The sequence below is a fragment of the Pelobates fuscus genome, chromosome 3 (assembly GCF_036172605.1).
Source record: "Pelobates fuscus isolate aPelFus1 chromosome 3, aPelFus1.pri, whole genome shotgun sequence".
Taxonomy (NCBI): domain Eukaryota; kingdom Metazoa; phylum Chordata; class Amphibia; order Anura; family Pelobatidae; genus Pelobates; species Pelobates fuscus.
In genome coordinates, this window is record NC_086319.1 from 328,719,259 (window position 1) to 328,747,106 (window position 27,848).

General features: G+C 39.4%; 1 protein-coding gene across 1 annotated transcript in view; it reads left to right on the plus strand.

Moving 5' to 3' along the window:
• Positions 1–27,848, plus strand: part of ATP8B4 (ATPase phospholipid transporting 8B4 (putative)) — a 215,325-nt gene that overhangs the window by 22,873 nt on the left and 164,604 nt on the right. The window contains exons 2-3 of the mRNA XM_063449017.1: positions 7,806–7,873; positions 24,984–25,042. Coding sequence (XP_063305087.1) covers positions 7,846–7,873; positions 24,984–25,042 — 87 coding nt within the window. The 5' untranslated portion in view covers positions 7,806–7,845. The remainder of the gene's footprint in view (positions 1–7,805; positions 7,874–24,983; positions 25,043–27,848) is intronic.

The window sequence follows — 27,848 nt, forward strand, 5'->3', positions numbered from 1 at the left end:
TTTTGACCACATCATCCTCTTTATGCATGTTGTCTTACTCCAAGCTGTATAGGCTCGAAAGCCTACTACCAATTAAGCATATTAGGTGATGTGCATCTCTGTAATGAGAAGGGGTGTGATCTAATGACATCAACACCCTATATCAGGTGTGCATAATTATTAGGCAACTTCCTTTCCTTTGGCAAAATGGGTCAAAATAAGGACTTGACAGGCTCAGAAAAGTCAAAAATAGTGAGATATCTTGCAGAGGGATGCAGCACTCTTAAAATTGCAAAGCTTCTGAAGCGTGATCATCGAACAATCAAGCGTTTCATTCAAAATAGTCAACAGGGTCGCAAGAAGCGTGTGGAAAAACCAAGGCGCAAAATAACTGCCCATGAACTGAGAAAAGTCAAGCGTGCAGCTGCCAAGATGCCACTTGCCACCAGTTTGGCCATATTTCAGAGCTGCAACATCACTGGAGTGCCCAAAAGCACAAGGTGTGCAATACTCAGAGACATGGCCAAGGTAAGAAAGGCTGAAAGACGACCACCACTGAACAAGACACACAAGCTGAAACGTCAAGACTGGGCCAAGAAATATCTCAAGACTGATTTTTCTAAGGTTTTATGGACTGATGAAATGAGAGTGAGTCTTGATGGGCCAGATGGATGGATTGGTAAAGGGCAGAGAGCTCCAGTCCGACTCAGACGCCAGCAAGGTGGAGGTGGAGTACTGGTTTGGGCTGGTATCATCAAAGATGAGCTTGTGGGGCCTTTTCGGGTTGAGGATGGAGTCAAGCTCAACTCCCAGTCCTACTGCCAGTTTCTGGAAGACACCTTCTTCCAGCAGTGGTACAGGAAGAAGTCTGCATCCTTCAAGAAAAACATGATTTTCATGCAGGACAATGCTCCATCACATGCGTCCAAGTACTCCACAGCGTGGCTGGCAAGAAAGGGTATAGAAGAAGAAAATCTAACGACATGGCCTCCTTGTTCACCTGATCTGAACCCCATTGCGAACCTGTGGTCCATCATCAAATGTGAGATTTACAAGGAGGGAAAACAGTACACCTCTCTGAACAGTGTCTGGGAGGCTGTGGTTGCTGCTGCACGCAATGTTGATGGTGAACAGATCAAAACACTGACAGAATCCATGGATGGCAGGCTTTTGAGTGTCCTTGCAAAGAAAGGTGGCTATATTGGTCACTGATTTGTTTTTGTTATGTTTTTGAATGTCAGAAATGTATATTTGTGAATGTTGAGATGTTATATTGGTTTCACTGGTAAAAATAAATAATTGAAATGGGTATATATTTGTTTTTTGTTAAGTTGCCTAATAATTATGCACAGTAATAGTCACCTGCACACACAGATATCCCCCTAAAATAGCTATAACTAAAAACAAACTAAAAACTACTTCCAAAAATATTCAGCTTTGATATTAATGAGTTTTTTGGGTTCATTGAGAACATGGTTGTTGTTCAATAATAAAATTAATCCTCAAAAATACAACTTGCCTAATAATTCTGCACTCCCTGTAAACAATTTAGCAAGGGGTCATTATGCTGCCTAGAATGACACTTTAAGATAATTATTTAGGCTGAAAAATATAAAATACATAAAAGATATGTTGGCACATGGAGTTCGCATTTAAACACATTTTTAATATTTCCAAGTTCTGTTGCTGAATAACACCTATAGCAAAACAAGATATCTTTTTATGAGATTACTGTAAAAAAAATAAAAAAAAGTCAGAAACACATTCGTAATGCTTAGTGGCCGGAAACCTCACCCATCTTTCTATTTTATAATTTATATGTTGAGTCATAAATGCTTCTTCGACTTTGAATTAATGCCATATTTATTCATGAATCACACCATGGTCAAAATAAACTTCTAGGAATTTAAATAATAGTAATTTGCATATGGCTTTCATATGTGGGTATGATGAGCTTCTTAGTATATGGATAAGTGACTTGATTGGCTTCTGACCTGTAGGGACAAACTATAAACTGTGGACTGTTCCAGTCGTGTTACTAGGTGAGAAAAACCCACCATATACCAAGCCCCATGACCAAATCAAACCCTAACATGTCGTATAAATCACATGACATCAAATCTTTGAATGAATTCAGAGTATTTCATAAACCTGTATAATAAATTTTGCTCTTGCCGCATTAACCCTGCACTTCCAGCATTAAATTTTCACCCACTGAATTAAAGCCCTGCACCCAACAATATCTACACAATATGCTATATGATCACCTGTACATATGAAACTTTAAAATGACACTATTTATATAACTGGAGTTGGTATTTCTGTCTCAATATTACAGGGGATTTGGGGTTAACAATAAAAGGGTGACAACAAATTACTTTTTTCAGGACCTCACTTACGGCTCCAGCCCGTGACAGCCCCTCCTATGCACATATTTTTGCTAATACAAAACCATAAACAAGAACCAAATTTTAAGCTGCATGTCTGGCACTGAAAGAAAAATTGTAAGTGGAGCGTAGCTGGTTGTGGAGAAACGTGACCCTACTAAGCTATACGGTTCTTACAGACCTCTGTTTAGTTTGGTTTGGTTAAATGCATAAATTAAAGGAACTTTATTGGTATTTGACAACTACAATGTGCTGAGTTTTTTTTCTAAAATTATGTTTTGTGTACATGTCCACAGGTTTTTAAAGTTCAGCAAACAAAAAATGGATTGTGACTTGCATGTGTGTTGTTTCCCCCTGGACACAATTGGTCCTGTTAGTCAAGTGGATGCACTCTCAAATTTACAGAACTTGTGGAAGCATCTTCCATCTGACCTGTAAGTTGGCAATATATTTTACCCCCTGTTGAAATCTGTTGGTTTTGGCATATAAATACCATGTAGCAATCCTACAATTCCGGGCTATTTATGTACCTCCATGAGAGATGCATCCACTCTTCTAAAACTAAGGATAATATTGACCAAACCTACTGGGAACAGTAGATTGATGAAATTAGTAACATAGTACTCTAGAAATGAAAAACAGGGTTATTTTACTAAAATTAGAATTCAAAGTAAATTCACGTCAATTTCAAATTTAAGGACAGAGTAGCTGAGCGAAAAAAAAGCATAGTTGGCTTAGATAACTTTTCCAGTTGATAAATTTGACATAAAATGTAAAACTAATTTTGAGTTTTCTCACTTTAGCGAATTACATTGAAAGACTTGAGTTCATTGGGTTTAATCATCCAAACATCTGTTTCGGTGTTTGATCTTAAAGTAGGCAAAAAACAGTTTAAATCCAATTTCAATTGTGAGACAAAAAAAAAATAAAAAAAATCTTCAGACCAAAATGGCAATCAGATATCTGATGACAGATCTGTCACCACCTACTTTCACTATTTTACCCTGTAATATAATTTTTTTTCCAAAAAGTCATACACACCTTTTTCAAAAAACAGCGAGTATGGTGTGCGCCAAATAAATCAAAAAGTTAAATTTAAAAGTATCGAAAAGGTACCCAAAACAAGCAAGAAAGTCTTTAGGTATCAAACGTATTTCTTTAGGAATTCATAAGACGTCTTGAGTCAAATCCTCAGCAGCATATGAAAAAGAGAAAACAGAGGGGACCAATGGTGCAATAACGTATTGGGGTATGGCCATAAACAACACTAAGGTTAAAAAGTGGCAACTCACATTAGTGAGAGCTATAACCAGCTCCAGCTAAAACCGCGTACAGTGGTATTTAAACTCCCCACATGTAGGATATTCTTCTGACGGTATTTTGCAGTGTAGATCACATGAAATAAAATCACAAGAGAAGGCCCATAGTGCTCTCTATAAACAAAAGTGGTAGATAAAATAAGAAATGTACTTACAATTTTCAGAGCAGACAAACCGCTATGTGTACCAGGCCTGGGGGGAACAATCCCCACCTATGGATTCTTTGGATGATGGTACTTGAACATCAGATGGTAGGATGTGCCAGGTAAAAAGTAAATAGAAAAATATATAAGTAGAGAGACTAACCAAGGTATATAGGTAGTCAAAAACAAATACTTTTATTAAACAATAGATAAAAACACGTGTTTTGCCCTGCTAAGCTTTATCAAGTGAAACACTTCCCCCCAGGTGTGCAGCCTTTTTCCTTACTGTGATCAGTTCTGTAGCGCTGTTCCATCCCAGTTTCCTTTCTGTTATCAACACCTTTATCAAAAGCTTCTAAAGAATCTGCTAAATCAACCTGTTTAGGCAAAGAATTCCATCTTTCTTGTTCTTGCTGTGAAGAAGTCTTTCCTCTGCTGTAACCAGTGGTGTACTAAGAGGGGGGCAGGTGGGAGGCAGTCCGCCACCAGGCAAGGAGTTCCATGACCCTGGTCTGGGGGCTGAAGGGGGCTGTGTGAGCTGTACGGCTGCACAGTGCCCCATGGTAGTCAGGGTGCCGGGCGGCCAGAACAGCTCTCACACGCAAAGACCAGCTGAACTTGTCGCACGGAAGGAAAGTGGGGGCGGAGTTAAGCAGAATAGGGGCGGAGCCAACCCAGCCGCGGGGCAGGGCTTAATACGGCTCTTACCCGCTGCTGTTACTGCTGCATATGTTGCCAGTGGCTTGTTTGTTCTGAAATGCCACTCAAGAATAATTCAATTTATCTTCGATGGAGTGGGGTAATATGGCTTGTGACAGTCAGTTGTATCTTGTCTGTCAGTAATGATCTCTGGTTGCCTCCGCAATACCAGGCACCTGTTTTTGATTTTGTAATTTATGCTGGTAATTTCAGTGTATTATCGGGCTGGCAAGCAAGCAACCCATTACTAATTTAGCTCTTTAATGAATTGCTGCCTAGTCCCTCGTCGGCTGACAGGTAGTTTCTCACAGTGGAAAATTCTGCTGATGTTTTACATTTCGCTCCCTCTGTGGCAAGTTTTCTCCTTTCAAACACTTCTAAGGTTCTCTAGGTAGCCGCGATCCACACAGGGAAACATGTGACTATGCATAGTATATATACACCAGACACCATATTATCTGACTAACAATAGCGTTTTGCTTATTCAGGGCTTAACATTTTATGATCTAAGCTACTAGCCAGGCCATAAACCTTACTTGCCACTGCAAGCCATAGCAAAACCAAGGGGGTGAATTTCTATTTGCCAGGGCTAGACTTTTACTTGCCAAAAGGCTAGTGGAGAGTGGAAATTTTGAGACTTGTTCACATGATAGATTTTCTTACCAAAGTATTATTAAAGAGAGGATTTCAATTTCAATGGCAATTGTCAAATATATATTTCTAAATGATGGAATCTGTGCGTGTGCCTATTTGTCTAAATTGATAAAGCTAATAAAGAAACCGAAGGAGTGTGCCTTAAATGTTCTCCTCACTCTTGGCTTTTGCTGTTAGAAGAGTTAAACTCAGACTCCATATGCCTGATGTACCTGCCAGCAGCTGTTAATATATTATTCATGGCAGTATGCTTCTACAACTTGGTCTGGTGACCATCTTGTCGTTCACTGTTACTGCCCATCTATTTTTTATGTCACACAGGTTTTCGAGCTGCTGCCCATCATGATCAGTGCAAATCTTCTATTTTGTCACACTGCTCATTGTTAAAACGCAGCTGTCACTTCTGTTGACTTCTCTGCAAGTGACAGCTCCTCATTCACTCTCCCCAATAAACTATCTTGAAGTCCTTAACATGGGAGGTGAGCTTACACTTGAAAGGTCCAGTGGAGTGATACCGAAAAGCCTCCAGTTATTCCAATGTGCACAGGGATTTGAGATAGTGCGCTAGTACATTTTTTCTTTGTTTTTTGTTGTTGTATGTATTGGGGCTAACATGTACTGCAATCACTTCTGCTGCCCTAGAGTAGTGGGAGTTTGAACGCAGGGCTTTATTTTATATGTTTGTATTTGCTTTTTGTATTACACAGCCATGTTACAATGCTGCCACCCACCCAGTGTGTTCCCTATTAACGGTTCATAAGTATGTAGTTTTTTTTTTTTAAATACCCCTTTCTGACTCATTCGAGATTTTTATTTGAAGTGGAGGAAGCACGGTTTTGCCTTGACGTGGCAGCTGAACTTACACTTTCATGGTCATTGTAGTGATACCAAAAACCTCCAGTAATTTAAATGTGCATAGGGATTGGGGATAGTGCGCACATAACTTTTTTCTTTGTTTTTTTATTCTATGCATTGGGGCAAATTGAGCGCAGGCCCTAACTTTATATGTTTGAATATTGAAGTGCTTACTGGGTGAGTAGTGCCATGGAGATTAGTTAGAAATGTGCTTTGCAGCACTGTCCCATGATGCTTTGTGCTCCCAGGCATAGAAAAAGAAATGCCGTAATATTCCAAGTCTTTGTGCCATACTCATTCATTGCATGGAAGGGTTGTATCGATTTACACGATCATCTGTTAACCCCCTCAACAACAAAAAAACGTGCAAAACATTTTGGTAAATTGTCATATTGTACCAAAATGAATGTTTGTTTTTTTTTAAAGGTAAATTCCAAGTAAATGACAGGAAGTCTGTGTGTTTGATGGAGTGATAGTGGGTGTTAAGTCAGATTTAAGAAGAGACTGTAATGTTTCTGGTTTGCATACCTCAATACATTTTTTTTAATTCAATGTGCACATTTTGCAGTGTGCTTTGTGTAGGTTTGTGCTAAACACATTTTGTATTAGACTTACCCATTTTTAAAAATTGTTCTGTTCCATAAAACAACACTTTCTGCCCTCCCTCTCAACCTGCTGTTTCTCTTTTAGCAAAATACTTTGTGGATCGGTGGTTTTCAATCAGACACTCATGTGTCAAGCCAGGTAAATTGTTGCTCTGAACGCATTCAGAACTGTAATAGGTTGACTGAAATATTTCACATGTGAAGCGTGTTTTTTTTTTTTTTTTTTAAATAAATGCGAGCTTTGCGTTAAGATTCCCATTTTTTTAATTAAATAAAACTAATAGACCAATTTGGCTACACTCATGCATCTATCTCTTATAAGGCTTTAAGTAAATGTGACATTTATAAGCTGTTGATGAAGGTGAAAAGAAAAAAGCTAGGTGGGCATTGCAAGTCTTTTTCTCACGGAAGTGTTCCTTAGACCTCTAAATTTTGGGAACCACTGCTTTATTTGGTAGTCGTAGTTCAGCTGATATTAGGAATACAATTCTATCCTCTCCTATTTGTAGGTTCCTGGTTTGCAGCTGTAAAACCAATATATCCAGCTCCCCCATCTCGGTGGTTGGTGGTTGTCATGCATGTTTGTTAGTTTTTGACTATTTCCACCATCTGGGTTCCAAACCCTGAGCAATACAGTGCTCAGTGCTAGCTGAAGGCCGCTTCATGCTCCTAAACAAGTTTATGTGATGCTGTGGAAACTCCTACTGAAGTCAGATGTTCTTTTCTCAAATCACAAGACTCTGTTGATAAAAGACTAATGCAATGATAAACATGCAGCATGACATTACATCACATATATATCATACTCACTGGGTATAAGAACGTAAAGAAATACTCGCGCAACCATCATGGTAAAGGTTTTGATGCCTGGTGTTCCTTTGTGCTGGCTCAGGGTTTGGTGTTAAACCACTTTTGAACACTGACACACTGAATTGGAAGTCCTGTGTCCTTTGCTGCTTAAGCTGATGCTTCTATATTAGCCTGAGCAGGGATGTGCGGCAGTGATGGGGGGTTGTATTTTAATTGTTATGTTTTCTTCGCTTCTTCTTGTGGTATAATTTTGTTTAGTAGGTGCAAGTCAAAGGTTTTTTAAAGAATGCTAAGTATTTATTCATTTAAATAAACTGATGTTTCATTAATGTCCTTTCTCTCTTCCATCCACAGGCTGTATTGTAATTACTTTCTCAAACAAAGAGATTCTACCATGATTTGCAGAGAGAAGAAAATACTTGGTAAGTGACTTTTCTTCCTCTCACCATTAGCATTTATAAAATCACCTCAAGAGGTTTATTTTTTTCTCTACAAAATGGAGCAGGCATCTCTCTACATTCAAATTGGTTGAAATGTGTTTAAAGAAACACTATACAAAAGGTTCTTATGCTTCCTAGCCAGTGCTAGCAGTGACGGCGAGGGGGGTTTCCACTGCAACCACAGTACATGCGATTTGGCTGCTATTGTTGGAGAACAGAGGGACCTACTGTGGGAGGCCTCTTCTGCTCTCCTTTGCCAGTCAAAGCCTCGGCATCAAATAGCATATGTTGTTTTGGGCATGAAATGTGCCCTTTAAAGTGATCTTCCCTTTCCTGTGCAACCTACATGATTTAATTAAGCATAAGACTGCATCTAAAACATAGCTTTACAAACCCTGACTGAGAGCTCATTTATACTAGTATTGCTTATGTCACTTCCAACCAACAAATGGTTTTCTAGATACAGTGCAGGTATTTGGCTAGGTACATTCTCGATGCGAATCATGGGAGCCGTAGTTCACATAAAACAGATTATAGTGTTTGTTTTATTTTCTGGAGCCCTGCATTGATTTTCCAGTAAGCCAGAATACCATTGCTTCCTTTTACTTTCATCTTCATACCTTCACAGAGCGTCTTTTCTTTAACTGTCAGAGGGGCTTTCAGTAAACACAGATGGAAGTGCAGAGGGGATGAGTATTTTGCCAAGCTATTTAGTAGAAGGAAATCTGCAGAAAGTTACGTTTTAGAAGTTAATAACAAGTCGGAGTAATGTTACTTCTTCCCACAATTTCTTTTCTCGTTGTTGCCCTTCCAATATAAACAGATAAAATATGATTCAACCAGAATAAACTGAATTATTGTCATTTGGTTTGTTGTTTGTTTTTATTACTTAAGATGTTGTAAAGTGCAGTAGCACGGTAAATAATGCAGTGTTAGAATAGAAAGCAAGGCTCACTTACACCTTCCCTGGCTGTGAGGTAACCGTCATATCAAATGATCGATTGTAAAGATGCAGAATCCGGACTGTGGCAAGACAAACAGTAACTCATCTTCACACCGATTGTACGGTCACAAGTCACAGTATGTATGTATGACTCAGTGGTCAACGAATTTGCCTAGCATTATTGAGTTTTTCTGAAGCTACCCTGCTCTCCAGAATAAGTGAACATGAAGATAAAGGTGGAACCACAAGGTAGTACATTTACATTTTCTTCAAAAAATCTAGTCCTGAAATAACAGAATTCACAAAATTAAATTGTGCATTTATTTAAACAAGCAGAACCGTGTCTCAAACAATGAAAATAGGGCCCTAAAAATATAGATCTGCACAAGTGTGTATTGATCCAAATATTTGCTATCTTTCACTCTATACCTACTTATTAGTAATTTAGTTTTATTCTACAAGTCTGCTTGATTTGCTGTTTATAAAAATAACTCCTTTTCACATCCGAAGTGCACTTTATCCAGTCATACTATTGGAAGGCTTTAGATGTGCTGGCATGTCTTGTATGTCATGTGTGACGGTAAAGTCAAAGCGCCGTCAGCTTTGTAAATGTTATTGTCATTTTATCTTGATAGCTGCATCGGTTCTACTAACTGAACTTAGGAATAGTTGTATTGCTAATGAGCACCGTCTGTGAAAGCTAAACATTGACATTTTGTTCCTTGCAGCAAGGTTGGCTTATATAAGATTCGCATAAATGTGCTTTGTAACCAGGATTCGGAAACTGAACCTGGAAAAAAAGAGACATGTCTGGTTGTGGCATTTTATAATCTTGCTTAAATATTATTCTTGATGAACACTAACTGATTTACCTCTCACAACAAAAGAGTACAATGCGTACATATGTAAGATCATAAATGTTGTTTCTTGGCCATGTTCGGGTTGTATGAATTGATGTCAGCAACTTGCTACCCCCGTGGTTAAATGGTACTTAATTGATGAGAGATGCATAAACAACTGTTATAAAACATGTGTATTTTCCATGGAAACCCGTAGAATGTCCCTGCTGAATGCTCCACTTCAAGCACTTTGTCGCAGTTTTTCCCTTATGTGTTGTCTAACTATGTTAATGATTTTATGTAGAATTTTTTTATGTGATCATTTTTATATTCAGTTACATTCCCATGGTGCAATTATGATAATGTAACAAATGTTTTATCAGAAGAATTTATCTTTATGCATCCATCTGGAATGCTCATCTGTTGCTCCATTAGTAGGTTAATAAGTATTTAGGGAGCCAGAGACAGGTGACTAACATGCAGGTCTCTGCTGCCGGGGGAAAGGGTTAATCACATGCTTTTGGATTTTCAACAGGAAAATTGTGAATGTTAGGCATTGTTACGTGTTAGGGCTTGTCGACACCTGCATGTTGTTACTGAGACAGCCTGTAAGGCTTATAGAAAGACATACATAAGGAATTATTGCCCTAGGCATAGGGCAAGGTGAGCGAGTTTGGAAAAGGTCTAGGATACAGACTATGCGTAATAATTCAGTAGCAAAAGGTAATGCTTTTTTTGTTGATTTATATCTTTTTTTCTCTCCCATCCTTTGCAGAAATGGTTGGATGGTTTAGGCATGCAGGTTTTTGCGCTAAATACCATTTTAATGCGACCTTGTATTTTGATAACATTGCAATGCACAGAAAAGCAGAGAGAAGCTCAAGAACTTGGCCATGGATTTGTATTTGTAAATTGATAAATTCACTATTACATGATATTCACTATGATCAGAGTTGGCTGTTGAGTTCAGAAATATCTCTTCTAGCTAAAGCCATTTGGATAGATGTTAAATACCTAACAAATTATTGAAATTTCACGAGTCAGTTATTTCACTAAAGTGAGAAATGTCAAAATTCAAGATAGGTGTTACCCCCACTTTTTGTGTTTTGGCTAGGATTATCTGTCAGTTCATTTTTGTGTTCGCTGTCAGGAATTTAATATGCATTCAGAGTGAATTTCAAATTTAAGAACAAAATAGCTACTCTGGCCTTAAAGGGAAACTATAGTCACCAGAATAACTACAGCTTAACGTAGTTGTTTTGGTCAATAGTCAGTCCCTGCAGGCTTTTTGCTGTGCACACTGCCTTTTCAGATAAAAGGTATTGTTTACACAATAGCCTAGGAACACCTCTAGTGGCCACTCCTCACACGACCACAAGAGGTGCTTCCTGAGTCAGTGCTGCACTGACGTTCAACATCTTCACGCTCTGCATGGAGACACTAAACTTTACCCATAGAGTTGCATTGATTCAACTAACAAAGAAACTAACAAAGAACTTAAACTAACAAAGAAACAGAGGAAAGAGGTACCAACCAAAGTAAGTCACTCAAGCCACTGAGTCCGTACATCAGCGGGACATTCCATAGAGTTTTCATCTCTATGAGGAGATGCTGATGGACCAGGGCGGTGTTCCCGCCCCCCACCCGCCTCCTTTGCTGAGATCATCAGAATTGCCGTTCTCAGCGAATCCAATGCTTTACTATGGGATTGGTTGAGATATAAGATTCTGATGATGTCAACCAAGGAGGTGGTTTGTGGACGGGGCCAATGCAGGCAGATCCGGTCAGTGCAGGAAATAAGGTGCGTTTTTTTACTATATTTAAGGGGGCAAGACTGTTTTTTAACAGTATAGGATCAGGAATACATGTTTGTTCCTGACACTATAGTGTTCCTTTAAATTTGAAATTCAATTTGAATTCCCGACAGTTTTTAGTGAAAAAAACAGTATGTGTGCTTTGTTGCTTATCTATTGCGCCGAATGTACCCAGAGCCTGCATGGAGGGACATGTTTAGTCACCTCAGTAAGACATAGAGGGTACCCATCCGACAGTGTTTTAAGAAACATGGCAATCCCCAGTTATTTAATTTTAAAATCAGACAGAGTTGTATTTAATGGAATACATTTTAATTTGCTTTGACGACAGGAGGTAGAGAGAGTTTGGGATTTAGCCTCTGCGTTTTGAATTAAGTTCATAGGGTGCAAGCCTATCATATATGTAGCAGCATTGCTAGATGTATTTAAATAAGGTTTGGTTGGTTTTTTTTTCAAGAAGTTGTTTTCTTTGCAGCATATCTCTGTGGAGATAAATAAGTGACACTAGACAATGATAACGTTTGCATCTCATTTACCGTAATTTGTATTTTAACAACCTTTTCCTGCCAAAGTCTGATGAAGATCTAAAGACTGTGGGAAATCATCAATGTCTCTAATTAAAACCACACAAGCTCTTGCTTCCAGGACACCTCTCCTATAAACTGTAACATTCTGTTTGGATATTAATTTGGCATAAAAACCGTTCAGTTACCAGGATCCCACCAGCAGTTTGTCTTAAATCTCACTTGGTTGCCAGAAAATACAACCTGCCTTATCAGATGAAGCAAACTGTGAGCGCGTTTTGAAAACATTTCATTCTCGTGAGTTGTGCTGACCTTTCTACTCTCACGTTATAAAGAGCAGTTCTGTAATTTTTACAGATGTTGATTTGTTACAAAGATTTTATTTCTTAGAAAAAATATCTATCCTTTTTGATTTTTGTTTAAGCAGTTTCGCTGTGTACTTGCACACATGCTAACGATTCTTTATCTAATTTCTCTTTGTAAGATTACCAAAAAAAGTATTCTGCCAGGATGCAGGTTTCATTCTAACATGTTGTTGTAGTTAATTCTTACTTATGGATGTAATAAGACTGGACCATCTTTAAAACACTATTCGTGCCGAGTACAGCCTTTATAGTCTGATAACTAACTACATTTACTGTAGTAACATGCATAGCACAGACCTGACTTACATGCATTCCTAACTCTATAGTGTTAAACTAACAGTTTAAGAAACCGGCCCCCCTCAGATCACATTGAAAATGGGATTTTACTCACCCTTTCTTCTTCACTGCGCCCGTCTTTCTGTGGCTGTCCCGGCCTCTATGGCTGAGATCATCAATCTTAATGATCTTACCCAATTAGGTTATTGCGCATGTGTGACAATACACCGCATTGCGCCTATCAATATCATAATCTTCTTTTTGCAGGCAGAACTCTCTCTCCCACCCTGTGGGCTTGGGCTTTCCCTCCTGTTTCCGCTACTCCTATACATTTTTCCCTCCCTTCCCTTGCCAGCCCAGAGAACATGCATGCACTTTTAGCCGGCAAAACCGTCCAATCACAGGCTTCTTTATGAAAAGCTGGTGATTGAACCGCTCATAGCTTCTGCAACGTCAGGAAGGGATATCGGGGTGGTCCCCGTTTGGGAGACGAAGGCATTCCTTTCGTAGGAGCGCTCCTGAACAGGGAGCGGGGTACAATATACGAAAGGCAGGGAAAAACACAATACAAGTGGAAAGCACCCAAAACAAGCAGTGGTTCTGCCACACTGAGTCTTAAAAGATGAGCTGCTAAGATGCCTGAAATGAGACACAGGCCCAGTAAATCAATCCTCTAAAAAAATACCAAGTTTCAAAATTTAAAAGAGAGGCATCTAATAAGACCCACAAGACTTCACAAAATGTTGGTCATTGTATTCTCGGGGTATTGCTCAGCTTTAAAACCTGTTTTTATTTATTTATTTACTGCTGTAGCATACATTAGGTTTACTAAATACCACTTCCCTGCAGCCTACAGGAAAACCAGAAGTTCCTGCTGGGAACTTCCATTAGTTCTCCTGAGCTAAGCCCAGTGGTGTAGCCAGCTCATTGGCTGAAAGCGTCAGCAGATCGCTCCTCCACCGCTGGACATTAACCCCTTAAGGACCAAACTTCTGGAATAAAAGGGAATCATGACATGTCACACATGTCATGTGTCCTTAAGGGGTTAAAGGAACACTATAGGGTCACAAACATGTATCCCTGACCCTATAGTGTTTAACCCACCATTTAGGTGGCTTACCACCCCACCTCCCTTAGAAGGAATTAAGACTCACCTTTATTCCGCCGGCGCTAGCTCCGCTCCCTTGGTGACAGGGCCGATATTTAGCCATAGGGAAAGCATTGGATTGGCTGAAATCGGCAAAGGAGCTGGGCCAAACACTGTTTTGGACAATCAGCACCTCCTCATAGAGATGCATTGAATCAATGCAACTCTGTGAGGAAAATTCAGCGTCCCCATGCAGAGTGTGGAGACGCTGAAGGCACTACAGCCTACTGTGCAGCACTGAGCCAGGAACCATCTGAGGAGTGGCCACTTGATGGTGTCCCTAGGGGCAATGTAAACACTGCCTTTTCCCTGAAAAGGCAGTGTTTGCATAAAAATGCCTGAAGGCAATGGTTATACTCACCAGAACAACTATATTAACCCCTTAAGGACCAAACGTCTGGAATAAAAGGGAATCATGACATGTCACACATGTCATGTGTCCTTAAGGGGTTAAAGGACCACTATAGGCACCCAGACCACATCAGCTCAATGAAGTGGTCTGGGTGCCAGATCCATCTAGGGTTAACCCTGCAGCTGTAAACATAGCAGTTTCAGAGAACATTAGGGTTAATCCAGCCTTTAGTGGCTGTCTCACTGCGGAAATCACAGTGAGAAGACGCTGAATGAATGCGCGCGGTTCTTGGGTGACGTCGGAAGAGGGAGGAGAGTCCCCAGCGCCGAGGGAGCCTGGTGCTGGAGAAAGGTAAGAGTTTAACCCCTAAACCCCTCTTGAGCCCGGCGGGAGTGGGGCCATGAGGGTGGGGGGTAACATTTTAACACTATAGTTCCAGGAAAACGAGTTTGTTTTCCTGGCACTATAGTGGTCCTTTAAGCTGTAGTTGTTCTGGTGACTATAGTGTCCCTTTAAGCAGAAAGCTTTCTGTTTTCCTGGAGGCCCAGCAGACCCCAGGTAGACTAAATATACAAAATCCTGAAAACTTTAAGCTTTGAAACAATATTGCGCTCCTTGTAACCTGTGCTCTTTAACTAACAGAAATAGAATTCTAGACATATAATGTAGATATAAATCATGACAACTTAATTTAATTGGAGTATTTTTTTTAGTGGCACTAATTATGGATGAACTATTATAGGCCAAATTGTAAAAAAAAAAAAGCTTTGTGCATTTTTATATTTGTGTGTATCATGCTAAAGTCGTGGTGAGAGCAAAACAATATATTGCGCTTAACTGCATAAGACATTCTGGTATAATTATTAAAAACTCTCTATAACTTTCCTGTAGAAAAATAAATGGTTGTAAAACATGTTGATAAATTCCCTTCACTGTTGATGATTATCCTGCAGGCCTGCTGGGCTACAAGAAAACATAATGTGTTAGGAAATTGTGACTGTCCTGGTATCAACCTCTAAGGGTTGTGTAAACATTTTCTGACCAATTAAACTCATTAGGGAGCTCTAGCAGCAATTCCCATTTGTGCTAATTGTCTTGATCTTGCAGCTGCGTTCGCATAGAGGTGGGCCTGAGTGGTATGTTCTGTGCAGAACATACAGTACACTATCTCCTATGCACGCTCGGAGACTGTTAGGTTTGTTTTGAAGAATCTGAATGCAATTTACACTTTCTCCTGACACTTTAATACCATGTGCCAAACATGGTGAGCAAACTCCACATGGGACAGGTTTATTTACTTGATCTCTATAGCACTGTTTATCTCAAACATTATTTGCCAGCTGTTGTGATTTGGCTCTCTTTCACTTATAAAAGCAAATTATAAAAACATCTTAATATGAATTTAATATCATTATTGTTGTTATCAGACTTCACAGTTTCATTGTGGACCTATTAATTGTGCTTATTTTGTGATAACAGATAAAAAACATAGCTGATGTAAGAGAAAGCAAATTTAAACTCGGAATATAAATTTAAGTTAGTTTATGCTTCACCCAAAGTATCCAATGCTGCTGGAAGTTTTTTGATGCTACCATGATCTCCCAGTTAATTCTGTCTACCTTGCTTTATAAACATTGCTGCACCTATTTGTCATCAAGATGCTTATCCAGCCTCCAATCCTTCAAAAAATCGTTAAAAACCCACTTCTTCATGAAAGCGTATCAATTGAACTGTTAATAACTCCCGACTGATTCCTCTTCTGCAACGGTCACTACTCTAATACTATCTAAAATACTAAAATACTAAAATACTCTAGCATGTAAGCTCATTGAGCAGGGCCCACAACCCCTCTGTTCCTGTGTGTCCAACTTGTCTGGTTACAACTACATGTCTGTTCGTCCACCCATTGTAAAGCACTGGGGAATTTGATGGCGCTATATAAATAACATAATAATAATAATAATAATCAAGGTATCAATCTTCATTGGCTACAATACAATAGGGGCCTTAATAGATTTTACACTACCTTCTACTTTGCATCATAGGACATGGAACGTTTTAAAATCCAGAAAGATTGGGGAACTGTTACTTTACATGATTTTTTTCATGTGCTTACCTATCGCCTATCTATTGTGTATTTAACAAGCATGTATTTATGAGGTGTGAAAATTCAGATTCAATATAGAAATCTATATCTCCTTATCCTGCGGCTGGTACCTTCATTATAGCCCTGTTCCTTGAAGCCGGCAGTCGGCATAGAGAAAGCAAACAGAGAAGAGGAGAAATGAAACAATATTTCTATTTGTTATCTTTATTTGCAGTGTGTGCTCTGACTTTGCCTGTCCTGAATTGGATTATAATGTGATTTCCTAGATCGTTAATATAAATTGAAAAGAAAACAGAACATCTCATGACAAAAGGTTAACACAAGTTATAGGCGATTTTCAGTGTTCTATTTCAGTTGGTGTAATTTCCAGAATAGTGACAGTTCCCCATTATGTTTTTGACAACAGGTTTCTAGGAATTGTAGTTAAGCTACTGACCTACAGCTGAAAGGTAGAAATTGAGGTATAAGTCCCAGATTCTGTAGTACTACAGCATGTATAGTTAAAGGGACTCTCCAGTGCCAGGAAAACAAACTGTTTTCCTGGCACTGCAGGTCACCTCTCCCTCCCACCTCTTATCCCAGGTTGCTGAAGGGGTTAAAACCCCTTCAGTGACTTACCTGTATCCAGGTCTCCCCCGCCTACGCTCCTCCCCCACCGACATCAGCCGGCGGGGGAGACCTATTGCGCATGCTTTTAATTCTTTCCTATGGGGATTTCGGCAACGCTGGAGGTCCTCACATAGTGTGAGGACATCTAGCGTCGTATATCACACTTTTCGTGTTTTCTAGTAGACAGCCACTAGAGGAGGACTTAACCCTGCAAGGTAAATATTGCAGTTTATGGTCTGGGTGCCTGGAGTGTACCTTTAAAGAGACAGTATAGTAACCCAGTCCAATTCAGCTCATTGAAGTCATCTGGTGTGCAGTGTCCCAGTCCAACTTAGTCCTGCAATGTGATTTTTTGCAGTTTTATATTGCAAGACTAAGACTGCCTCTAGTTGCTGTTAATAGACACGCACTAGAGGCATTTCCAACTTTTGGTCGCATAACTGATGCTGGACGTGCTCACGCTTTGCATGAGGACATCCAGCGTAATTCAAATCCCCATGGTAAAGCAATGCTTTCCTATGGGGAGGACCTAGTGCGCTTGCAGCTCTTGTCAAGTATGCGCTTCAGCCCCTCCGGTTTGGGTGATGTCAGAAGAGGCGGAGTGCGAACCCAGCACCAAAAGACATTGGACACTGGAATTGGGTAAGTGTTAAAAGCTTTTGCAGTGCCGGGGTGGAGGTAGGAGTTGACCAGAGGGAACACAACTTTGTATTTCTTAAACTATAAAATCCATTTAAAGCTTGACACTTTCTGGTTTGGTAACAGCTCACTGTAAAGGCAGTGCACCTTAAAGTTTTACAGTAAATTCATGTTTGTATCTTTTTTATTTTATTATTATGTTAGTTATTTGCATGTATTTTTATGCATCTCAGGGCATTCAGGCATCATTTTGCTGTCACAAATTCCAAGTGTTAAAAGCGTGTTAGATGTGCCTCCCCACGATGTAGATGGGGGGTAATTGAGAATCCTCCTTCAGTAATGACCGCAGGGTGCCCAGGTTACTAGGATGATCCAATGATCCAGCCACACCAAACAGCTCCCATAAAACGGTTTAATTAATAAATCAAATATGAAGGATTCCAAAAATGCATAAAAACATTAAATTAAATAAAACATAAAAGTCCACAGGTCCTACGCGTTTCGTTCTATATATGAACTTCCTCAGGGACCATTTGATAAAATGCAATAATCAAAAAAACAATCTAACATTTAGCTTCAATAAACTGCTTTAAATAGGACTAATCCCTTACAAGCCATTGGTGGAAAAAGGTGGGCGTCTCTTCTTGGGAACTCCGTAATTCGCTCGTAGATTTTCTCTCATGTGTAAAACGTTACCGGCTTGATGAGCGTTCAGGTCCTATCTTCTAGCAACACTTCCGTGTTGGTACACGTGTTCCACTTGCGTTCCAATTGATATGGCCGTGCGTTCCAGCCGGCAAGGATATGTAAAAGCTTACGAGCTCCCCCTCTGGTCGCCAGAGAAATTTTTCACCAATACATCTAAATGAAAAGCCTATTAATGTGCAGTATCAATATATTTACATATTAAACGTCCTTTTAATCTGTATATATAAAAGATTCAAACATTTTAAAACAAGATGGGGCTCCCTATCTAAGTATCCCACTTGTTAATAGAAAAACTTATAAACAACATTCAACAAAAATATTTCACTCAGTCAATTTTCTTGTGAAACTGTGATGAAGTGCCAATTATGTGAATTATTTAAATTGTGTTATTAACATTACTATTTATCTATTGACACACTTATTATCAAATATATTTCACAGTTAATGCTAACAAAAACATTAAATCAATAAATAAATAAACTTAATATATTCATAAAACAGTGTACAGTGAATATCATACTACATATCCGTATTGTGCTGATACATTAATTATACTTTCAATTACATATATAATCTACATTGATCTAATCTGGTACTAAAGTGCTTTATTAATCATTTTGTGTATATTTGTCATATAGATCATAATATTAGTGGTTCCAGATAACTAATTGTCATAAAAATCATACAGAAAAAATGCTAATATAGTTAAACCTATTATCAAAATGTTGGGTTATCCTAGAAAGCACACTAGATCCACATCTACATTTAAACCTCTTGGGGATAATGTTCCCAATTCGTGGATCCAGTATGTTTCCCACTGTGCCAGTCCCCTGATAGCCCCGATCTGGGTGACCAACATATTCAAATTTCACCCAGATCGGTTCAGGGGTTCTCTAAAAAAACATGGAAGTCTTCTGTGACCGGTTCACCGTGGGTGGGCTGCCCAAAATAGTTCCATAAGTTTGGGTGGTTTTGCCACTTCATAGCAGCGATTGTTCCCCTCATTCGTATGCACAAAAGTACCGAATAGCGCACTTCTAGCTAATCGGTACATATAGATCCAGCATTCGTTTGTTTGAGACCGGTGTTCGGGAAGTCGAGTGTCCGATTTTAGTTCCAGACACTCGACGACCAAGTCCCGCTGCCTTTATTCGTCTGAAAAAAGATGGCCGCGGTTTTCTCAGCCACGTGGCGTTCGGTAGTACGAACGCTGGCCGCACACATAGAGGGTTCAATTGAAGCAGGCTTTGAAGTTTAATGAGCCAGGGGGTTGTTCTTTGTTCTGTAGTTACATCTACCGAATGGATAAAGAAGAAATATTGCAATAAAAAGGGGATTTCTTCACAGTACCAGAGTTCACCAGCACCTTCTTACTTTTAAGTGTTAAACCATCTTTGGATGGTTTAACATTTCAGTGGAGTCCCCCAGGTGCTGGGCTGGCTTCCTCTCCTTCCTGCTTGCAAATGCGAAAGCGGCTATTTCGCAACATGGTTACATATGTATGCATAGCCACTATGGTAAACTTGTAGTGGTTATGTTGCATAGATTGTCCCTTTTAATTTAAGTTTTAACTCTGATTAAACAAAACACAAGTCGTTTTTTTTCTCATTGAAAAAAATGCTTTGTGAGCAGTTTTATCAAATATGAAAAAGCTACTTTAATGTTACAAAGCAACTCAAAAACTTTTCTATTCATAAAATATCCTAATTGGTTTCTTGGAAAAGTAGAATTTCACAAGTCTCTTCAGCCTGATCGCTAACACTGCTGGTGTTGACATTTCCTGTTGTTTTTGTTGTCGGAGTTCAAACCAACCTTTTGAAATCTCATGAAAAAAATCCCTAAACCTATTACATTCCACTAAGTTTCTGAAGTCATACATTTTCAGACAGAAGGAAGCACTATTCCTTATCACCAGTTTAACCTTGGTCTCCCATTTTTCTGTACTTTCTAACCCTCACCAAACAGGTGGTGAAATACCTGCGCTTGCCAGGAAACATTGAATGCGTCTTGCACAGATGTTCTAAGAAAAAGGAAATTACACTTATCTGACATTTCTCATAGCTGGGTAATACCAGCTATACAAATTGTGGAAATGTCTATTAGATAGGCTAGTAAATTGAGACTAGACTGTAACGTTTTAGACCACAACAGTGAAAATATAATCTGTGATTAAGGTTTGCTTAGTCCTTAAGATGGTTTTAATGTTACCTTCTGTTTAAAATATCTGCTAACAGGGTAGCGGGGCCGGACCGCCACACTGCATGGTCGCACCTCAAGTGAGCATCAAGAGAAAACCAGCATTTATTATACTGGAGAAAACCAGCTACCAATTGTGCCTACTGCTACAGCTGCCCATCGCAGTGCGGGCGGTCTAAACCTGTCACAACAACTGCGGCCTACCCGCAACGGCAGACGAGGGAGAGCCGGCCGACCTCCCTGTTCCTGCCACTGTCAAAGCAAGCTAACGCAACCGGCACCCCATTAACCCCCATCCCCCTCCACCAGCAAATACTAGCTGAACCACTGGTGGAGCATGACCCCACAGGCATGCCTGGAACTCTGTGCACATATTATAGCGTGTCCTAAGATGGCTGACGCTAGAAGAAATCTTTTCCAACTTCTGGCGGAAGCTATACAAGCGACAGAAGCAGCTGGAGGTGAAGAGGCAGCATGTATGCACCACCCAACAACATGCACCTCGTGCAACGCCTGACCTCAAGGAAGACCTCCACACACAAGCATCCTAAACAGAGATCCCGAGCTTCCCGCCTCCGTACAGGCTCCGGATGGCCAACTGCCCAATACCACACTTTAAGGCTGAGGGCCTTGAGGGGATTTACCCCAAGAGGGGGTATCTGCTACAGGTCATGGTAACCAAAGCTAGTGTCTACCACAGAAGTGGAACTTCAAGTGAACTTGTCCCACAATAAAGTCGCAGACTGTGGAACGGTGGTGCAAGTTCACACACAAACCGGGGTCTGGAGAAGAGCCCAGACCTGGCGCGGATCCACAGTTACTCACCTGGACATTCCTGCCCACATACTGAGCGCAGTACCAGTGGTTTAAGCAGGTTCATAATTAGCATGTAAATTCATACTCATAGCCTTTATCTCCTGTCTAGCTAGCCTTATGTGTAGCCAGCCTGTTATACACTTCATGTCTAGCCAGTTTCCATTTTTATCTTCTTAGAGCTTCATTACAAATGGCTAGCTTATGTTTGATTATTCTGACCAATAGCAAGTATCCAACGTGTAGGCATATTCACTTAGCCTATCCTTATGTTATGTTATTATAAAATTGTGCTGAAAAGTCGCAATGCCTTACAAATGTCTCTCTCATATATCTTGTCATACTTGCTCTGGCTTTCGTGGCATTGCAAGCTTGCCTGTAATTGCATTGCACAAAAAATAAAATTAAAGAATTAAATAAATATATATATACTAACGGAAAACGTTTTGTAGAATCTGCACTTTAATGCTAACTGCAGTCACAGTGAGCTAGAGATGATGATTGGAGGGTGGTCACTCCTTGTGGATACTGTATACAGTGATGGCAACAAATTATGACTAGGAACTGAATATTCCTTGATCCTTTGTTAATAAGGTCTTGATGTTGGGGGCTTCGAGACTCCCTTGTTTTAGTATCTTTGTGGAAGCAGGAGATAATTTTCCTGCCCATATTACAGGATGCGAGTGTCTTAAAGGACCACTATAGTGCCAGGAAAACATACTCGTTTTCCTGGCACTATAGTGCTTTGAGGGTGCCCCCACCCCCAGGGTCCCACTCCAGTGGCGCTGAGGGGGGAGGAAGGGGTTAATCCCTTACCTTTTTTTCCAGCGCTGGGCTCCCTCGGCGCTGGGACTCTCCTCCCTTTTCTGACGTCCCTGGCTGAATGCGCATGCGCGGCAAGAGCCGCGCGCGCATTCAGCCTGTCTCATAGGAAAGCATTCTCAATGCTTTCCTATGAACGCTGGCGTCTTCTCAGTGTGAAAATAACAGTGAGAAGCGTGGAAGCGCCTCTAGCGGCTGTCAATGAGACAGCCACTAGAGGCTGGATTAACCCATAGGTAAACATAGCAGTTTCTCTGGAATTGCTATGTTTACAGCAAAAAAGGGTTATACCTAGCTGGACCTGGCACCCAGACCACTTAATTAAGCTGAAGTGGTCTGGGTGCCTATAGTGGTCCTTTAAGAACCTTTTATTCCATTGTATATAAAAATAACCTTCCAATCACAGACTCCACATATTAAAAAACACAATAACAACAGGAATACAAACCTGTATCCTAACAATATTGGGGTTTCCTATTTATTTAGATTCGCCCCCCCCAATCTAAATAAAACTAGAATACATGGTATTACCTTTTTGTTCATGCTCCTGCAGCAATTTGCCCCCCACATTGTCACACTGACACTTCTCTTTTGTCCAATCCAGTGCTTCGCGTAGAGGAGCATTGGGGATGAAAAGCATATGTTCAGCCAGAGCTGTACTCCAATGAAATGGAGGTTAGCTGTGAAAAGTGAGAACTGAGTTCAGGTAGACAGCCACTGGAGGCGTGTTTAACCCTGCAATGTAATAATTGCTGTATCTACTAATTGGAATGTTTTATATTGAAGGGTTAAAACTAAAGGGCAACAGCACTCAGACTACTTCATTGAGATCCTTAGACTGGCTGGGTTAACGGAGAACAGAGTCAGAGAGATAGCCAAGGTCAAGGATAGGGGAAGACCGGATAAACAGATACAAACCGAGGCTAAAGAAGTACAGAAATCAGGATAAACGTTAAACAAGCCAAGAGTCAACTACCAAAGAAGATGATGTTAAAACGCACAGTTGGGCTAACTAGCACCACAAGGAGGGGGAATGTTTATTTTTTTTCGAACAGGGCCAATAGGTTAACTGGCAAGGATGGGTGTTATAAGGACCTGCCTGGTGGTATCTTAATCCAGTAAACCTTTGAATGCACACCTGGGGAGAGCAATCCTGTGTTCTATGCTAGGGGATATGTGAAGACGGTACCTATCTGCACATCTTTTGGACTTGCAAAGTCTGTACACTAAATAAAGAAATGCCCAGTCTTGTTATTATTTACCACAAACTGCTTTAAGGTTATATATGGATATATAGCACTGTAGAAAGTCAAAGAACCCTTTCTTTAAAAAAAAAAAAGCCACTTTTAAATAATTTAAAAAGTTTTCACTGACAGAATGGAAGTTATTCCTCCTTTGCACTAACTTACTTTCGTCTTCACTTGGCATTATTGCTGTTTCAGCATGTCTTTTCAATAATCTTCAGTGGACTCTGTCTGTACCAACACAGGCGCACACACATCTGCTCTCTGTGGACAGGCAGCTGGTTAAAGTATCCTAGGGCACAGTAAATGTTGCTGGACTTTTACAGGAGTACATCTTTACAGACGAGCTGCATTAAAGGGAAAGTCCAGGCTCAAAATACTCATTTTAATGCACTTGAACAAGACCGTTACAGGAACACTTTAAATTTTAAAAAACAAACAAACAAAAAAAAAAACTATTGTGTTCATATTTCATTTTAAACTAACCCTGTGACTGTGAAGTATTTCAACAATGTTAAAGTCAATGTGTGAGAAACGCTTCATTACATTTAAACGTTAGATTTCTAAGCCAGTTTTTATTTGTTTTGTTTACGGCCCTATCCTGCCACACCTTATATATATATTTTTTTTTATATTTTAAATTTTTTTTCTATTTTTCATGTGCTCAGATTAACATCAAGCACGCAGAGCCACGACAGCTTCTGCATGCATTTTCACAACAGTTTGCAGTGTAAACAGCACATTTCTTTCCTGTTAAATGCAACATGAGGAATACAGGCATTGAAACATAAAGGTAATATAGTGTAGCATGTTAGACTGAACGTACATTTGAAATGGCTAGTAGCGCTGCGGTTCGTAAGTCTAAGGCATTACATTTATATGAAGGCATTTCAAGTGCGAGAAAAATACATTCTAAACCGATTAACAATTCTTAGGTTAGGTCCTTGAGTGTCTGATTAAGGTACACGCTTTAAAAGTTAAAGTACATAGGCTGGTTGCCAGTAAGGCTAGTTAGACAAGCCAATCTACAGCAGCGATCATGACATTAATTGCTGAACATAGACATGCTAGGTCAAGTAAATAAAACGTTGCTATCAATCAAGAGTGTCATCTATACTGTAGCTGATTTACGTCGTTTAAACATTAGGATGAACAGGAGAGGAAAGGTAAACCACCAACATGGCACGCTATGATGCTGTGAGTAATCATACATACAAAGGTAGTAAACTGTAGTTAGTGTTATGTCTGCTTTGTGACCACTGGATACCAATCACACCGTGACCGCTCTTAGGGAACAGTTAGTGTAATGTCTCTGCAAGAGATTTGGTGGATATCACTTGCTATCCGTTTATCCTATGCCACGTATGAACACATGTCAGTATGCAATAATGAGGCAATAGATTGAACTTTAACTGTTCTAACTGATAGCATAAAAATGCATGCATTTTAAGTTAAGGCAGGTGACTGGTAGCTTTGACAGAAATACATTACTATCACACACATCTCTATATGAGTAGCTAGGTTGCAGGCTATTCAAATATGTCTGTTTATATAGATCAACAGAGTCTACTTTCGGTATGAGTTCACACCTTATATTTTAATGGGGTTTGTACTTAGAATTTAGCTATAGTATTCTATTTACATATTCATTGGAACTTATATTATTTTATTAATTTATTATTTTGTATTTTCAGAGGAAGAACGTCGGGTGAAGGCCAATGATCGTGATTACAATGAAAAGTTTCATTATGCAGTAAGTATTATGTCATACAACCCAACATTTCATAACTGACAAGGAGGGATACTTTAATTTTAGTGGTGTGGCCAGTGGCGTGGCTTTTCTGAGAAATTGTATGTGACTAGCTAATAACATTTTTTGTAATTATAATGTGATTTAGAACAGGAACAATGTATCTTATTTACACAGTCTAATTTCTAAACACATTTGTTGTAGTTTAAAGACATATTACTGTGAGTATTATTACCGTATAAATTCAGACACCTCAAGAATACTGAGCTCCTACATTGGGATACAAAAGACGGTCAGATTAATTTGGACCCAAAATAGGGACTGTCTTTCCTAAATAGAGGGTTATGTTACTTGTATATTTTAACTGCACTTGGCATACATATACATGAAGAGTGAGTGTCCATTCTTTCCAAGCTTTGCCATCTTTATTTCTTCTAAACTTACATCATGCTCAGTCAGAAAGCTGGGACCTGTTGGGGGGCAAACTTTCTTCAAATACACGTTGATTTTCCTGAGACACCCCTAAGTGTTGGCTTATAGCTGTGTACATTTTTGTAAAACACTGCAGTTATATGCAACTGTGTGTACGGGCAGAATGACAGGGACCTCCTTGTACCAAATCTATGTAAAGAGCTGATGTTGGTATGGTGGTTTGTGGATCTGCTGGCTGCACTAGACATTTGAGCAGGGGGTATTTATTTTTATTTAATCTTTACACAGAGTTGAATTTTTGTATGCTTCCCAGTCATTATTTTTTGATCTGTGCACTGAACAGGTATTTTGTTAGATGCTCAATACTGTGTCTCACTGTCTACATCACAGTAAATGCAGGTTGCAGCTGTTGCTCTCTCTTGTCCTCCAGAGCCACGTTTATTGTGCAGTAAGAATTTGGGGGGGAAAAAGTTGTTTTACTAACCTGGAACCCAGCGCCTTTCACGCCTCCATTTGACTACAGCAAGGGCCTTGCATGGTCTAATCAAAGTTTTCTCATAGACTACACTTGTGTAGGGAGGCGGGGAGCGCTGTATTTCATGAAGGAGGGAAGGAAGCAGGGAGACAAACACTTTTGTTGCCAGTGCACAGTGCATGCTGACGACAAACATACATTTTGCCCAGGATTAATATAAGGCAGCCCGGAAAAGAGTTCAGAGATTCCTAAGTCACATGTGCCAGAGGTGTAACTAGCCATTAGAGAAAAAAATAATATATCTCTTGATGTGCACCATTTATAAAAGCAGAAGTGGTTATGGTGATTGGAGTCACCCTGTAAGGCTTGACCTTGAAATAACCCTCTCACTGAGTGGGATATGTGTGGAAAAGGAGGAACAAATGTAGTCAAACTAGTGTGTTTTATTTCTGCAAGCGGTATGAACCTAGTATTCAAGTAGTTAACAATGATTCCTTCATTCGGTGCCAACATATAGATGTACAACAATATATCTTTAATTTAAATCTCAGTGCTTAAAGGGACACTGTAAGCCACATACCTATGACAGCTCTACAGAATGGTTTTGCAGAAACAGCCGTGCTGGGACTCATGTAGGTTCAGGGGCCATCCATCCTTGACCACACGTTATAATACAAAATTAACTTAATTCACATTCTCAATGTCTGTTTTGTCCAACCTGGATTTTATTTATTGGCTGAGAAAGGGATGAGGGGGGGGGGGGGGGGAAGTTGCTTAATCTGTTTATGATACCATGTTTAAATAACGCTTTTCATTAAACTGCAGAGGAGGAATAAATGAGTAACTTGTTATTGTATATGCAGCAATTGAGTAATAGTCAATAGATCTATAGTAGTATTTAATGCAGATAACATATAATTTGCCCAAGTACCACTTAATGGCCAGTTTGACTCTGATATTTCCATGTGGCCTTGTATAGAATTATATTTTTCCCTATGGTTTAAAGATCACTTTTAATTGTTCCCCAGGGATAACTCTAACTTTAAGCAGGTATATCACCTGACAGATATCTGCTATGTAAATCAAAGGAGCCTGGCAATTTGGCCAGTTCTGCAGGTGGTTTTGCATGTAAAGAGCAAGACCTGTGACCCGGTCTCTTACTGAGCGTCGGACCATAGCCCATGACCATGATGATGGCCCAACAGGCCAATATTTTCATTTTTTTGTTGATTTAATATTCCAAAAGTGGGTTTACTAGATTTGATTTTTATGGCATTGTTAGTGTCATATAAATATAAATGAAGTACAAAATATTTTATGTGCATATACACTACTGTTACAAAACTTTAGAATATGTAAATGTTCCCATTTTAAAAATTTAAATTAATTCATTTTGCTGTCTTGTTGTACATTGATATTAATGCAAAAAACAAATGGAAATAAAAAATAAATCCTCACATTTTCACAAATTAAACCCAAATGGCAAAAATAGCCAAGTTTTGAAGATTGCAGCAGGGACGGTCACCAAACCAGACACTTCAAGACTATAGTGTCAGTAATACATAGTGTTCCTTCGATTACTTCAAAACTGGGTTTACTAGATTTTATTTTTATGGCATTTTGAGTGTCATAGAATTTTATAAATAATATTTTATGTGCCACAGTCAACCGCTTTATAATGTCTCCATTTTCCACTTTTTATTTAAATTTATGCAGTTTAATGTCTCATTGTACATTGATATTAACACACAGAACCAACGGGATCAAAAAGAATCCAAATGGTAAAAACAACTATGTTGTGACTATGGCTGAGTTGAAGACTTTTTCCTTCCAGTTTTTCCATTTGGATTTACTTTGTGATAACTCATAGTTTAGTAAATAACCCAGTGAGTTCAAAATATA